The 14,546-nt window shown below is 41.2% G+C and overlaps 2 protein-coding genes across 10 annotated transcripts in view; both read left to right on the forward strand.

The window, feature by feature from the left end:
- Positions 1 to 5,700: 5,700 nt before the first annotated feature.
- On the forward strand, positions 5,701 to 7,996 carry LOC103722519 (anamorsin homolog). Its single transcript, XM_008813108.6, has 8 exons — positions 5,701 to 5,944; positions 6,040 to 6,190; positions 6,626 to 6,792; positions 6,892 to 6,996; positions 7,095 to 7,254; positions 7,346 to 7,482; positions 7,573 to 7,647; positions 7,772 to 7,996. The coding sequence occupies exons 2-8, from the start codon at positions 6,046 to 6,048 to the stop codon at positions 7,808 to 7,810; spliced, it is 828 nt and encodes a 275-aa protein (XP_008811330.4). The 5' UTR covers positions 5,701 to 5,944; positions 6,040 to 6,045; the 3' UTR covers positions 7,811 to 7,996.
- The window catches only part of LOC103722529 (protein S-acyltransferase 11-like), a 29,088-nt gene continuing 22,418 nt past the window's right edge, over positions 7,877 to 14,546 (forward strand). For 4 of the 9 annotated variants that reach the window (XR_015969467.2, XM_026800010.4, XM_017846789.5 and 1 more), the window contains exons 1-3: positions 9,809 to 9,994; positions 11,535 to 11,769; positions 11,939 to 12,237. Coding sequence is in view for 8 of the 9 variants with exons in the window: in XM_026800010.4 (XP_026655811.3) it covers positions 9,971 to 9,994; positions 11,535 to 11,769; positions 11,939 to 12,237 (558 nt within the window). In the remaining variant the exon portion in view is untranslated. Of the gene's footprint in view, positions 8,017 to 9,808; positions 9,995 to 11,534; positions 11,770 to 11,938; positions 12,238 to 14,546 lie in introns of those variants that run through there. The other 5 variants (XM_026800015.4, XM_017846783.5, XM_026800017.4 and 2 more) reach the window with 4 other exon arrangements.

The raw sequence follows: 14,546 nt of genomic DNA on the forward strand, positions 1-14,546 counted from the left end.
GTCCTCAGATTGTTCTCCATGGCTGAAATATGAGGAAGTTCTTAAATGCTGATTTATTAATCAAGTAGCTGGCGAAGGCAAGATGATTTTAATATATTGGTTGAATCTCGAGGCAAGGCATAGCTTTGGACGTGGGATCAAAATGGACGTTGACTGAAATTTCTCTCTTTTGCTGTGTATGTCTATCTTGCAGTTCGCGCGGCAGTGGATGAAACATGAATTCCAGTTACTGGTGTCATCTCAAAAGAAAAAAAAAAAAAGCAAAAAGAAAACAAGAGTGGTTGTTAAAAAAGGGGCAAGGACGAGATTCTTGGATCCTGTCTCCATGGGTGTCAGATACGATTTCAGTTTTCACAAAGTCTCAGGTGCTCCATCTCTTGCCCTGATGCCATTCCTTCACTTATTTTCATCCATGGCCATTACAAGCTGCTCGCTGGCAGCAATCGAGCTGGTCGTAAATTTAAGATAGGTTATATGGTAGCATTAGTGTTCAGAGTTCTCATCCACAGGAACAGGCATGGAGTAAATAATCACAGTGAAGTTACTGAAGTACCATAATGGTCGAAGGTAGCCAGGGCAGTTGAGGCCATTAAAGAAGGCCATTAAGCTATCTTGAGTGAAATGGATTCTGGGTACGTCTTTACATGCCCAAACAAAGGGTTTTGGGTGGTTCCTCTTTCAACTGCAAAGCTGGCAATAAGCGCAGCCCATGGTTGGATCACGGGAGTAACATGGATCTACTGACAAATTTGATTCTTTGAAGATCTTGTGGACCATGGAGATGCTGCATGTTTGATATAGATGGATGCTGGCATGTGCATTATGAAGACACTGGCAATCAGGGCTGCAGGTTACAAGAAATAAAGAGCCCTCTTCTTGTCCTTCATGATCACCATAGTGTTAAAAAAGAAAAGAAAAGAAAGACCATGCCTCACTGGTGTGCAAGGAGATGGCCATTACAACATAATATGGGAGAAACCATTCTATAAAAAAAATAATTATCTTGAATAATTTTACACCATAAATACTGTAATTTGTCTTGGAGCAGAAAATGATAGATGGTGATAACAAAATAAATTAAGTTATTTGATGGAAGAACACAAAATACTCTCATAGTGTCTTTATTCTAAAATATTGGTGAAAACAAATATATATTTATATTTACAATGATAAGCTAAAGTAATAGCACTTACTTACGACCTTGTAATGCAAAATAGGTGTTCCAAGAAATTTGCAATACCAACTGAATGGACTTGAATCCATGTCAGTAGTAGCAAACTTTCAGTAGCTTTACCAACTGAACTGCATGATACTAGAGAATTAAAAGAACCATTGTTCAAAACCATGGCTCATAGCTGTATTTGGTCAACCAAGCGCAAACATGAATAATATAACTTGAAATGGCCATTTGAGGGATGAAAATTCATGGGGTTTAGGTCCCAGGTGTCATGACCATTTTGCAGTCTAAGTTGTTGGATTTCACAACCTTTTATTTTCCTTATCATCTAATTTAAAGGTGATTATAGTTCTACAACGTTTATGTTATGCAAACATGCACTTGCCAAATTATCCTCCCATGCTCTGCCTCTACTCAGAAGTCAAGAGTTTAGCCATAAGTTCTGGAATGAAGCTTAACGCAACCAATTAATATCTTGACCCAGCCCACCTAAATGCGGACCAGGCTGAACTCCTTTATGGGCCGGCCCAACTTATTGACAAGGACCTCCGGTGGGCGTGGGGTGCAATTCACGGGGCGCCATTTATACGTAAATTTCCCGCGCTCTCCCTCGGCTCCATTTCCAGCGAGTTCTAGGGATAGGGTTTTCCATCGCAATTCCGACGAGAAAAATGTTCTCCAGCCAGCCCGACGGCGGACTGTCTCTTTTTCTGGCGGCGGCGTCATGCGATCTCTGGCCACCCAAATTCCCGGCCAATTCCTCTTTCTCGATCTCGTTCCCTTTTCCTGAACTTCATCTCTTTCTCAGAATCGGGGTGCGCCGAGGGTGTTTTCGGTGACCGTGAAGCAGATCAGTGTGCCTATCACACGAGCGATGACAAGTCCAGCTTCGTAGTTGATGGGTTCGATGCCACCAGTGTAAAAAGGCATTGCCGTCATACGTTGATTCTTCTTAAAGTTCTAGCCGGAGCCCTAATTTGTTTCTGGGGAACGGGATCGGTGTTCTTATTTTGGGTGGTGGCAGTTTAGGCTCCTGGAGAGGTGTCGAACAAGGCACAGAGAAGGCAACAGATATCACCTGGATCGATGTCATCAGATGGTAACTCTTATTTTTTTTTTTGATCGCGGTATACTTGATCTGATTCTTTAAAAAAGGTCTCATATTTGAAAAATCTATTTCACACTATTTGTAGGGTGAATGAAGCTTCGGATGCAAATGAAACAGCTATTCTTCAGTCAATGTCTAAAAGCTCTCTATTGATTTTTCTTTTCTTTGATTTCCTCTAACTCACCAATCAATGCCTTATTCCCTTTTATTTTCTGATGAAGGAATGGTATGTATGTCAATGTCAGCGGTAGCCTTAAAGGATTTCAAGACGAGAAGTGTGCTATTGCCTTCTCCATTTGGTAAGCTATATAATGGCTCTTATGTTCCTACAAATAATCTCTAAGCCTTGTTCTGTCAATGATTGTTGATCAATGATACTTTAGCTTCCTGACTGGTTGGGTGGAGTTGGATTTCTTATCTCTGTTACATCCATTGAGTGGTTCCTTGTTCTGGTGGCTGGAAAAAATTTTCATGGGTACACCATCTATTGTCATGAAACCAGGATGCGCCAAATCTTATTATATTGCCCAAAACTTATCCACTTTTCTGTGTCTGGTTGTTGGGTTTTGGTGATTCTTTGGCAAAATCTGCCATGAATGTATTACTCTGTGGAGGTTTATGCATTTCATGGTGCAAATTGCTTGCATGGCATGGTATGCAAGGGAGACTCATGCAGCATGAATTTGAAGGGAAGGACTTTATGGAACAATCGATATGGTTGAAATATCTAGAATCACATCATGGCCATCTTATGAGATTGTTTAGCTTGTTGAATAGCTCAACATGTCTACTTACAGACCACTATCTTTTGTAAAAAAAATTTATTGCTCTTTTGTGTTTTTCTTTCTTGCAAATCCTTTATAAATAGTTTTTGTAAACTCTTCCTTTTTCTAATAAAGGCCGGGGAGCTTTGCCTCCCTCTTCATCAAAAAAAAAAACAGTTTGGTATCTATTTCAAGAATAATAAAGAGTCTAGTGTCTATCAAGATAGTGATATACTAAAAGGGAACAAAGTTGGAGAAAAACTGAAGGATTAAGGGCATCTGTACCTGCTGTTAAACTAGTTGATTGTCAGCTGTTACAGCAGAAAAGAGGTGTAATGGTAATATGACAACATCATCACATGAAAATGCCATTGTTAACGTAACAAAACTTTTATTTTTGAACATGCGTGAAGATTCAAATTGAAAATGTCATTTTAAATTTTTAATCGGATCACCAATGAAAGTATCGAAAAAAAATTATTGAAAAAAATTTAAATATCATAGCAAGGTTTTGCTAACCTTGCTCTATCCCAAACCTTGTGCGATATAATTTTTTCTTTCAGCTTCTCCTTATTGATCAATTAAGCTTGTGATGGAAGAAATGAGACTTTGCATCTTCCACTTGTAGGTGAGCAAAAATGATAGGAGGTCACAACCTAGTGTTTTTCAGGGATTGCATTTTAGAAATGGATACAGCTATGGTCTTCAGGTGATTATGTTATCGAAAATCTCCAACTAGACAGTCATCTGGATGTTGAAGCTTGTTATGGAGACTATTGAACCTGTTATGTCTTGCTAGGAGATGGATGGGGAGCAATCATTGGATGTGATTTAACCCAACACTCCTCCCCTCCGAGTTGGCTGTCAGTTTGATGTCCACTCTATGTGGAGAACTTAGTGTAGTATTTGAATGATATTGGAGGTTTATGTGTGCCCTGAAAAAATTTGCATTTCTGTTCTATGATAGCATCCATGCATGCACTTGACTACGAGTATGCTACTAGATGCATGTCTGTGTACATCAACACTTGATCTTACTTTAGATCACCATGTGTTTAACAGCTTGGAGTTCCTGCCTAAATTCAGGCAAGTCCTGTCATGGGGAACCTCTCTTCTGACGGGGCCCAAAGAACCTCAAAATCCTCCTCCCAATCAAGCTCAATTAACATTTCTGATTTCCTCCCCAAGCTTCTTAGTGTGGTACAACTGAAAACAAGAAGACAGACTCATACAATATTCTCTCTCTCTTCTAGATATCGGAGCCCAAAATCATGAATGGATTTTAGGAGGACATCTACAAATTGGTCATGAATGTTTTCCAAGAGCCTGCAAGCCAGTAAGTTTCCTGCGGTATCTTTTTGTATTTCACAATTATTTTTTAGCACAAGTTTTTTTTTTACTGAAACGGATGATTCATTCAGATCTAGCATGGATATATCTAAAAAAGCCAAAATACAGCATATCTCGAAGCACACTAGGCAGCTCACTCTCTCTATCCTATAGAGAGTCTCTGGAGTGGTTGTCCATGTACAAGGCCATCTAGTTCGTAGCCTCATTGGCTTCTTTATAGACATGCACAGTCTGAAAGGCCATTCCATTGCAGACAGTGGCTCGGATGTCTCGGACCAGGAGGTAACACTTTTTCGCACCGCCAGCAGTCCGTTGAATCCATCCAATGACCGTAGCTGAATCTCTCTTGCAGTCCGCACAAGTTTAACTTATATCATGATAAAAGGCAAAGACTTAAATTCTTTCTTTTAATTTATTAAATATAAAAAGAATATATTTTTTAGATTCAGCATAAAATCTGGTTAGCTTTATTAACCATGATAATTTTACGTTGGGACACATCCATCCCTTATGTCTGGATCTATATGGTTATGGAAGCAAGATTGCTTGTGTCTAAACTGAAAATATAATTCATTAAAGAAGGCACTGTTGCCTTGTAATCTATATTGATTATTGAATAATCATGCCTAGGTTTAGAATGTCTTATTTTTAACTCAAAAATGAAATCCCTAGTGAGCACCTGCTCAAGGCCCGCCACTTCCAATCTTCTTAGTGGAGGATCCATTCAAGGGGAAGTTAATCCCTACGGAAAGCACTCGAATCCAGGCCAGATTCCACTCTCGAGATTGCTGGAAAGCACGTGTACCCCATTCAGGAGGACACCAAGTGGGCCCGGAACATCTCCCACGAAGGATAACTGGTATGCGGTACCGTTTAAATCGCACAAAACAATCCTTCGCACCATTCATCTCCCTTGAATCTTACCGACGCTGTGAATCGCGTCGGTGCTTTTCTGCCACGTAGATAAGAAAAGTTCTGGTGAAGTTTTCTGGGACCTCTAGCATTCCTCAGCTAATCTGGTGGTCCCTCCCTTCCCTATCAGGCTCCACTTCGCCTGCCACGCGTCAGTCTCTTGTTGGCCTTTACGTGCGCGTTCCCACCATGGGCGTGCCACGCTGGTGCACACGTGATCGCCGAGCCGAACACGCGCCCGCCACACCACGTGGCTCACCGACTCCCCGTTCTGGATCCCGTGGACCACAACAAATCCCGACCGTTAGATCGCCGCGCGTCACGCCGGTCGCAATCTTCACCGTGGGTTTTAGCACAAGGGAAGGGTAGGTCGGCCTGACCTCCGGTTGGTCCCAACCCACGCCACCGTCCCTCTAAAATAAATAAATGAGGGAGGTAAAGCCGGCCCGTGAGGAGCTGGAGGCCTTGGAGAAGGTTTCCTCCTCGAGGCGACGGGTTTCTTGGTGGCTCTGTGCCGATACCTTTCGCGATCTCTTCTCGACAAAGATTTCACTGTTTGTCGGTCAGGGCGGCTCGGGTCGGCCGCCTCTCCGCTCGTGAATTCCAGGGCTCCAGTCGTTGGAATCATTTCACGTGAGCAGATTTAAACTTCTCGCCTACCGATTTGCTGGAAATTTGTTCTTTTGGGAATTTCTTTTATCGGATTTTAACGAACATTTCATGTGTAGGACGCCATGGCGGCGAAGAGCGGGGCGCTTCTTTTGACTGATGATGCCATCTTTCCCGTCCAAGCGGGGCTGTCCGCGATAAAGAATCTTGGAAGTGAAATGGTTGTAGAAGATGATAACGTTGTTGTTATTACTCAATGCGGTACCCTGGGTAATCATCGCTTCCTCTCTCTTTTTCGTCAGCTGCAATCGTTAAAGTTCCGCCTTTTCTAAGTTACAATGGTGAATTTGATTGACATTATGAATAATTTTTATGTTTGGACCTGGGATGTTGCCGAACTAGTTATCTGAAGCTTATTTTTCAGTTAGATTCAAGAAACATGCCGATAAAATTTTTTGAGAACTTTAGGAAGCAAGTTAGGGATCATCATTCTCGCTTCCATAATAAGGGTTGTTGGCTTTGTGTTATTTTTTATCTTTTCGTTTTTCTAAGTAATTTTTTGTAATTACTTACAGTGTTTCTGGTTGATTGGAAATGTGGATTCTAATCTTATGGTTGATAAAAGACATTGGTTCTTCTATTATGTATCTGAGGTTTACTTAATTTAGCTGTATAATTGCGCTAAACTGGATGGTTTGGCAACAGGAGGGAAGTTGCAGATCGAGCCGGGGTGTTTGGATGTTGTTGTTTCGGTCTGGAAGAAAGCACCAGAACTTGATTTAGAGCAGTGGCTCGCAGAGATCGGTAGGGTGTTGAAACCTGGTGGGTGGATCTTGGTACAGACACCTCTTCTTTCTACTGAACAGGATAAGGTATTATTTCCATGTTTCGTGGTTGATGAGTTCATTCTGTTTCATGTTGATGAATGTTTGATGCCCGTGTTAAGATGATAAGAAATTTTTTTCTCGCAGCTGAACTCCACGCTTGAGCGCAAACTACTCATATCGGGATTCTTGGAAGTGCAAGCTTTAGAGTTGAAATCTTTCTTATCGCTTGATGATGTTCAATCCATTACTGTGAGCGAAGACTCCAAACCGAGAGAGATTTATACCTCTTTTCTAGTTATACTTGTCATAATCTATGTTTTACCTTCAATTCTTCCATCTTCTTGCAGATTAAGGGAAAGAAGGCATCTTGGAGGGTGGGATCATCTTTCCCCATTAAGAAGGCAGTAAAGACTGTGCCCAAGATTCAAATCAATGATGAATCAGATCTCATTGATGAAGATAGCCTCTTGACTGAGGAGGATTTGAAGAAACCACAGCTACCACCTGGTTCAATTCAAGATCGAACTGATTTTGGTTATGTTTCTTCTGATGTTTCTTGTGGTAAAAAAGATTTTAACACTTCATTGATCTTGTGCAGTAGGAGATTGTGAAGTTGGAAGTACAAGGAAAGCTTGCAAGAACTGCACTTGTGGTCGGGCTGAGACAGAGGAGAAAGTGCAGAAGCTGGGGCTGACTGCCGAGCAGATCGACAATCCCCAATCTGCATGTGGCAACGTAAGCAGCGATAGCAAATCCGACCTATAAATGTTGTTAATGCTTCCACTTGGTGTTTAACCAACGCTATCTTGCTTTTTAATCCTGCAGTGTGGGCTTGGGGATGCATTCCGGTGCGGTAGCTGCCCTTACCGAGGTCTTCCTCCATTCAAGTTGGGTGAAAAGGTAGCCACTAACTAGGGTTTGTTGCATGTCACCCATTTTTTTTATTTTTACTTGGTTATGCATGTATAGAGATGCGAAATACATTTGTTGTTATGTTCTGCTGATATATGATTCTCAATTTTAGGTTTCCTTGTCCGGTAACTTCCTTGCGGCTGATATATGATGGTCGAGAAGAGCCAGCATCAGAGTAGAATGATGTATTTGGCCATGATTTATTTTGGTTCTCACTGTTGGATCCTTAGTTGTTTGTTCTTGCCCTGAAAGAATCGGACCGATAAAGAAGAATGATTCGGACAGACATTGTTCTCAATGAACTAAGATAATCGAAACTTTGTTCATCAGTTTACAATGCATCATGTTGGTCACTGTGTGAGTATTTTTCCGGGACTTTTTCATGCACATTAATTCTCTTAACTTGTTTAGATAAAGAGCACCAGGAGCCCTTGAAGACCAACTAATATTTCGTTTAAGAAAGTTAATCAATTCAAACTAGACCACTGGGGCTACATCCACCCCACCAAGAGGGAGGTATCAGCTTCCTTGTTACTCTGAGAAGCGGTTCTGTAGGGTGCATACAGGAAGTTCCCCACTGGGAGCTTTGGATACCAAGACATGACTACCCGGAGGATGAATAAATGGCCAAAGGCTGCAAGAAAAAGACCTGTGATGCCAAGTGCTAGCTTTTCTGTAGCTGGGTCCAGATCTGCTACTACCAGAGCCTGAGATCAGTCAGAGATGTCTGTTTGTAAGCTCTGAGGTATAAGCAGTTCAGGTGCTTGCAGGCATCCAAATAAATCTGGACCGGCCAAAGCATTAAGAGATGTTGATTGTACCAAGCAGGCAGCTGGCGCTGGTTTTACTTCTTCTCAAGCCTACGCTGAATTCTTAGCAATTTATCAGTATAAGTTCCTAAAATAAATCTTAGCAATTAGCAAAATAAATTCCTACAGTGAGAAGGACCATTGATGTGCTGCAAATCATATGCAAATAAGGCAAACAAATTATGGAGTAAGCAGTTTCATAAACATTTCTAAGCTTAAATCTACTGCTGATCTTGACTTACCCTGATAATAATGGTCCATCTGCTTGGATTCAACATGCTTTTGGGTTCTGAAAAAGTCTTGACGGCTGACCATGTTTTAGATCCTCAAAAGGAGGTTAGCTTGCCAAAGACTCGTCACTGCCTTCCAAATCTAGGGTGATTCATTGCAACTGTATGTTTCGCTGGTGGAAGGAGTTCGACTTCAATACACAGACCTGCTGTCTTGAGTTAGATACATCAGTATAGTCACTTGTATCATCATGAATCAGCTTTGAAAGAATGGGAACAGTGAGGAAAATTTTACGATGCAAAACTTTCATAGTTTTATTTTAAGGCATGAAACATTGAAGATTATCCTTTCTATACGCCTAAAATTGGTCGATCTGTTTCTTCTATATGGTGGGAGGGTTTGACTTCTCAGCATTCCACATCTGGCCATTCTGAGACTTGATACGAGAACATTAAATAAATCCGAGGTCTCAGACAATAGTGTGACTGCTTGACATGGAAAAATCAGCTTCGAAGAACTAAAGATTGGAAGCAAATGACGCTAGGTAGTGTTGTAGAAGCTACACAGATACCTTTCCACGTAGTTGGAAGTTCAGCAAGACTCCATTAATGAAACAGCCCCTGTCATTAGAACCTGGCTGTTATCATTACAAATAACATAACCAACAATCTTAGAATCCATTTTTACCAATCCTAAGGTGCCATGGTTAAGGGGACTTCCAAGAAATGAGTTTACCAGGAGAATTATGGGAGGTAGCTCTGACAAAAGTGGAGTTCAATCATCCCTAGACTGCATGGTAGTGCTCTGAAAGGGTCCTAATTTGCCAAAATATGTAGGCCAAGTCTTCACTCTATTCATTTTCCTCAAAAAAAGTCTTTCACTCTACTCATATTATGAGCAGCATGGGCTGTGGGCTGAAAGAGTTCTCTAGAAGTAGTCGGGGAGGTAATTCGTTGCAGCCCATCAAGACCAATTGTGGGCCGTAAGAAAAGTTGGGTTTGGATTTAAGGCAATGCCAGACCCGCTCCAGACCCGGGCCGTTTGGAGGAGACACCGTAGGGAGAGAAAGGGACAACCAGAAAGCGCGTGCGAAGTTTATTTAAATGAAATCTTCCGAGTTTAGCCCTTTTAAAGACTTAAGGGTACCGACAAATCTTGCGGGAAGCTTCAGAGTCTGTCTCCTTTCCCCTTCTCTCCTCTGTTGTAGTTGGCGTAGAAGGAATTCCAGCTACTAGAGAAACGGCGAGAGGATCTCTTCCTCAAAATAACCGATGGATGATGAAAGAAAGGTCAGGGTATCATCTTTTTTTTTCCTTCTTCTTTCCCCTTTCAGTTCTCTGCGGTTCTGTTTATGGAGTTCATTCTTGGTCTTCTTTTCAGGGTTGTATCTGTATAGGGTTTTTCTGGGTTGTGCAGATTTGGGTTTGAGGGTTTAATTAGCTGAGCCGTGGCTTTTGATTGGGGATATTTTTCTCTTGATGCTTTCCTTGCCTTTGTATATTTATGGGTAGTGATGGAAAACCACTGGAAATTGGACTTTGCTTGTTGTTTTGATAAACTTTTGATCCATTATTTTCACATTCATGGTGTCCCAAAAGGTCGGCTGTGCGGATCAAAATTTTGTGCAATTTTTGCCCAGCCTGCAATTCTTTTTTTTTTTTTTAAATTTATAAAAAACAAGGATTGCTGAGCCGATAAGGGTCTCTCCTGGACTTCCGATATAATCTTTTGTTTTTTTCTATAAATTACATTGAACTATTCTTCTACTAATTTTATTTCTTTTATCTTGTTTCATGATTATGAAAGACATGCCCAGAACTCTAATAGATGTGTGTGTGTGTGTGTGTGTGTGTGTGTGTGTGTGTGTGTGTGTGTGAGAGAGAGAGAGAGAGAGAGAGAGAGAGAGAGAGAGAGACTACCTCTCTCTTCCCCTTTCTTTTTCTAAAAATACCCTACAAGAATAATAATTGGCAAGCCCTTCAGTGATTTATAGTTTCTTCTAAAGCCTTTAACATGTGCAGCGCAGTTTATAATTAATAAGAACTAGTATCTTGGGTTATGAAGAATGGAAAAATTGATGGAGATATTCAATGTAATTCGAGTGTGATGAATGGAGTGGAGCTGCGCCTCTTGAGAGTTGACATGAGTAAGGCGGCCGGTGTTGTATTGAGTTTCAAAATGCTAGGGACAAAAGAAAAGTGAGACACATTGGATGAGCATTGCATAGAATATAATGCTCAAATAAGTGTATTGTACATCTAAGAAAGTTTTGACTAGAAAGCTTTTACAAGTGATTTACAGTTAAAAAGGATGATATCATACACAATAAAGACCAGGAGCACGTTGCCAACCCTTGATACTTTAATTGGTTAGGCGCCCTGCCTTCATGCGAGGTGATCTCATGTTGAATTTCCATTAATGTTGCATTTGGCCTTCAAAAATGGGATTATCTTGTGTGGTCTTGTTTAGTATTAGGTGCTAGGGTTGCAGATTGGTATGGGCTTCCGGAACTCTTTTTTGGGCATGGATGTACTACATTTCAAGGGATCTCTAGAATTATGTTCGGGCTAAAAGCTCTTTCAGTCTAGGATGGTTTACTAGTCTTCTCCATCAGTCTATTGATGTGACTGTGGGTTTTCACTCATTACCTTGCAAAACAAACTGCTTGGCTGGATCAGCTAACAGGAGGCTTGATGCTGATTCTTGATTGAATTGTTTCTTTTAATGTTCTTTGATGAAGAAATACCTTCCAAACCTCAAGATGTTAGTTGTTTCATGTATGAGAAAAATACATTCATACCACATCACTTAATTCCAAACCTTTATTGTATGTAGGAAGAGCAATGTGTTGCATCCATCTTAGAGAATCATGAGACAACTTGTTGGGGCTGCGGGTTACACCTTCTTCTTGAAACCTATTCATCTATATTCAAGTGTGGATGGTGTGGAGCAATAACTCACCGAAACAAAGCTCTGAGAAAACCAGACAGTGCATGCTTTTCTCATTGGAGGCTTGTGCGAGATCGGTTCTTTGTCACTATTCTTCTCTTCTTCATATTGTTTGTGATATGTAAGTTGCAAAGCCTTTCCTTTCTGCACTTACTTTACGTGTTTGATTGGTAAATTCTGTTTGCATTTTTTAACATCAGTATGTGGATATTAAGTTTTCTGATGCTGCATTCACTTTTTGGATTAAACCATCTCATATATCTTTTATCTTGCATTTTTTCTGATGACAGGTGCTGGTGTTTGGGCGGTATACCCAATTGTTTTCTCAGTCAGCTATTTCTGTGGGATTTTTCACTGCACATTAACTGCCATTTTGTCTATCAGTACCATATCTAGCTTCTGCATGGCAGCCTTTAGATCTGCTGGGGCACCAACAAACATTCTCTGGGGTAGTTATCCAAGTGTGGCAAAAGGCGACCTAGAAAACTACACTTTTTGCACGTACTGTGCAAAGCCAAAGCCTCCAAGAGCACATCATTGCCGTTCCTGTAGAATGTGTGTGTTGGACATGGATCATCATTGCCCATTTGTAAGTGAAATGATTACTTAATACCCCTTCTTCCACTGTTAAGATTTATTGGACTGGATTTTTCTGAATCGTAACAGAAGATGATGGATTGACCTAACCATGACCAACAAGCATTTTTCCATTTCGTTCGCCTTATGATTATAAACTTATATAAGCTTAGAGCTTGGACGGCTGCTCATATAGATTATGTGGATCTTTTGGGAGGCTATTAGGTTAGATACTAATCAGTGCATGCAAGACATACTCAAACTATACTACTTGAAGTAGAGAAAGCTTTTAAAAGGATGCAAAAGGTTATGCCTCGTTGTGGGACGGACAGAAGAAAAATAATCATTACATGTGATGCAGCACATGGGCCTGAAGCGAATAACAAAATTAAAGAAAAGGAACTTTTGAAGTGGGTGTGTGATTACTATGCCATTTCATGGGGTACATGAATGGGATAAGTCTGACAACTTTCTTTGAAAATCAGACTTGCAAATCTAATGCTGTTCCAACATATATTAGACTGTGAAACATTTGTGTTATATTTACTACTAGTTTCTTTAAGGGTTTGAGGTATTCGAAGACTCAACTAATTAGTTAGATGTCTTATTGTCGTCCCAAGGTTTGGTAGTTTATTGCATTAAGCAATTCCAGGTTGGGAATGTTTTAAATTCAGTGAACGAGATCCATAAGGATCGGTGCTATCATGTATGAGGAGAGAATTTGTTTATTCTGTATGGTTTTTGTCAGAAATCATTATATGCGCTTTATACCTAAGATGGATAGAGTCAGTATTTGTACAAGAAAGGACATTTAGGAGTTGTAACAAGTGGTAAAACTTAATTGGTATACCATGTGAAGAGAGACAAAGAGATGTGTAAGATTCCATTTCTCGTAGGGCTGAAATGGATTAGCTATCAGTATTTCCATATACATATATGTTTTTATTTGACGAATACCATATGGATATTGATATTAATCGGATTCTAAACTTTATAGCCATATTTATGTTGAACAGATATAGATACAAATTGGATACAGACAACATGGGCATAAACACATATACAAATTGGGTAATTAAATTTTATGAGTCATCAAATAAAAAATATCACTGAATGGAAGATGATGTCGCCTAAATTTGATCCACCCATCATAGGTCAACATCTGGCGAGCATTTTGAAAAGATTTGAATTTTTTTTAAAAAATAAATTCTTGGTAGGGTCCAAACAAGGAAGGAGACTATAACAAATTTAAATCTGGATAAGGCATGAAGAAAATTACGGCAAGCCCTTGATTTTTGCCTCCAAATCACGGATCCACGCTCCCTCTTCTATATAAACAAGGCGAAGGGACTCCAAAAAGAGAAGGTAGGAATAGCTGGAGGCTCCCAAGCACAGACCGTGAGAAGCTCCCAAGGAAAGGCTGTTAAGCTTTCATAGCAACAAGCTCTCATGGCGAGAAGCTCCTACGGAGAGGCTTTCAAGCTCTTATAGCTAGCTCTGTGCCCAACTCCTCTTCCACGACCATCCTCGTATGCTATCTCCTCTCCAGATGGGTCGCGCATCCTTGGAGACTAGGATGCACATCCTTGGAGGCCGTCCTTTCATGCCATCAGAGATTCGAGCGCCCTGCATATGGATCCACATGCTTGGAGACCAAAATGCGAGTCTCTGGAGGCTGCCCTTTCATGCCACCCAAGATCCGAGCGGCGTACATACAGGACTCGCATTCCTAAAGACCAAGATGCGAGTCCCTAGAGGTTGTCCTTGCATGCCACCTGAGATTTGAGTGCCGTGTGTACGGGACCCATGTCCTTGGAGATTGAGATGCGCATTCTTGGACGCTGTCTTTTTGTGCTGCTGGGGATCCAAGCACCTTGTGTATAGAATTTGTGTCCTTGGAGACTAGGATGCGAGTCTCTGGAGGCCGCCCTTTCGTGCCACCTGAGATTTGAATATCGTGCACACGGGACGCGCGTTGTTGACCAGAGCCATGTTGAGCTTCTAAGCCAAGTTTTCAGTCTGCGCATCCTTGGAGACCAGGACGCGAGTTTCTGGAGATCAAGAACGGATCTCTGGAGACCAGGATGTATATTCGCTGGCTAGAGTCATGCCAAGCTCCCAGGCCGCATCCCATACTAGGCACTCAAAGCTGAGCTCCCAGTCCGTGCATCCTCAAAGATCAGGATGCGTCCCTGGAGACTAGGATGCACGTCCGCCGATCAGAGGCATGCCGAGCTTCCAGTCTGCACATCCTTAAAGATCAGGATGCGAGTCCCTAGAGATCGAGATGCACGTCCGTTGACCAAAGCTATGTTAAGCTCT

This window comes from Phoenix dactylifera, chromosome 10, assembly GCF_051530095.1.
Source record: "Phoenix dactylifera cultivar Ajwa chromosome 10, Ajwa_hap1_PhDact_Kaust_v1.1, whole genome shotgun sequence".
NCBI lineage: Eukaryota > Viridiplantae > Streptophyta > Magnoliopsida > Arecales > Arecaceae > Phoenix > Phoenix dactylifera.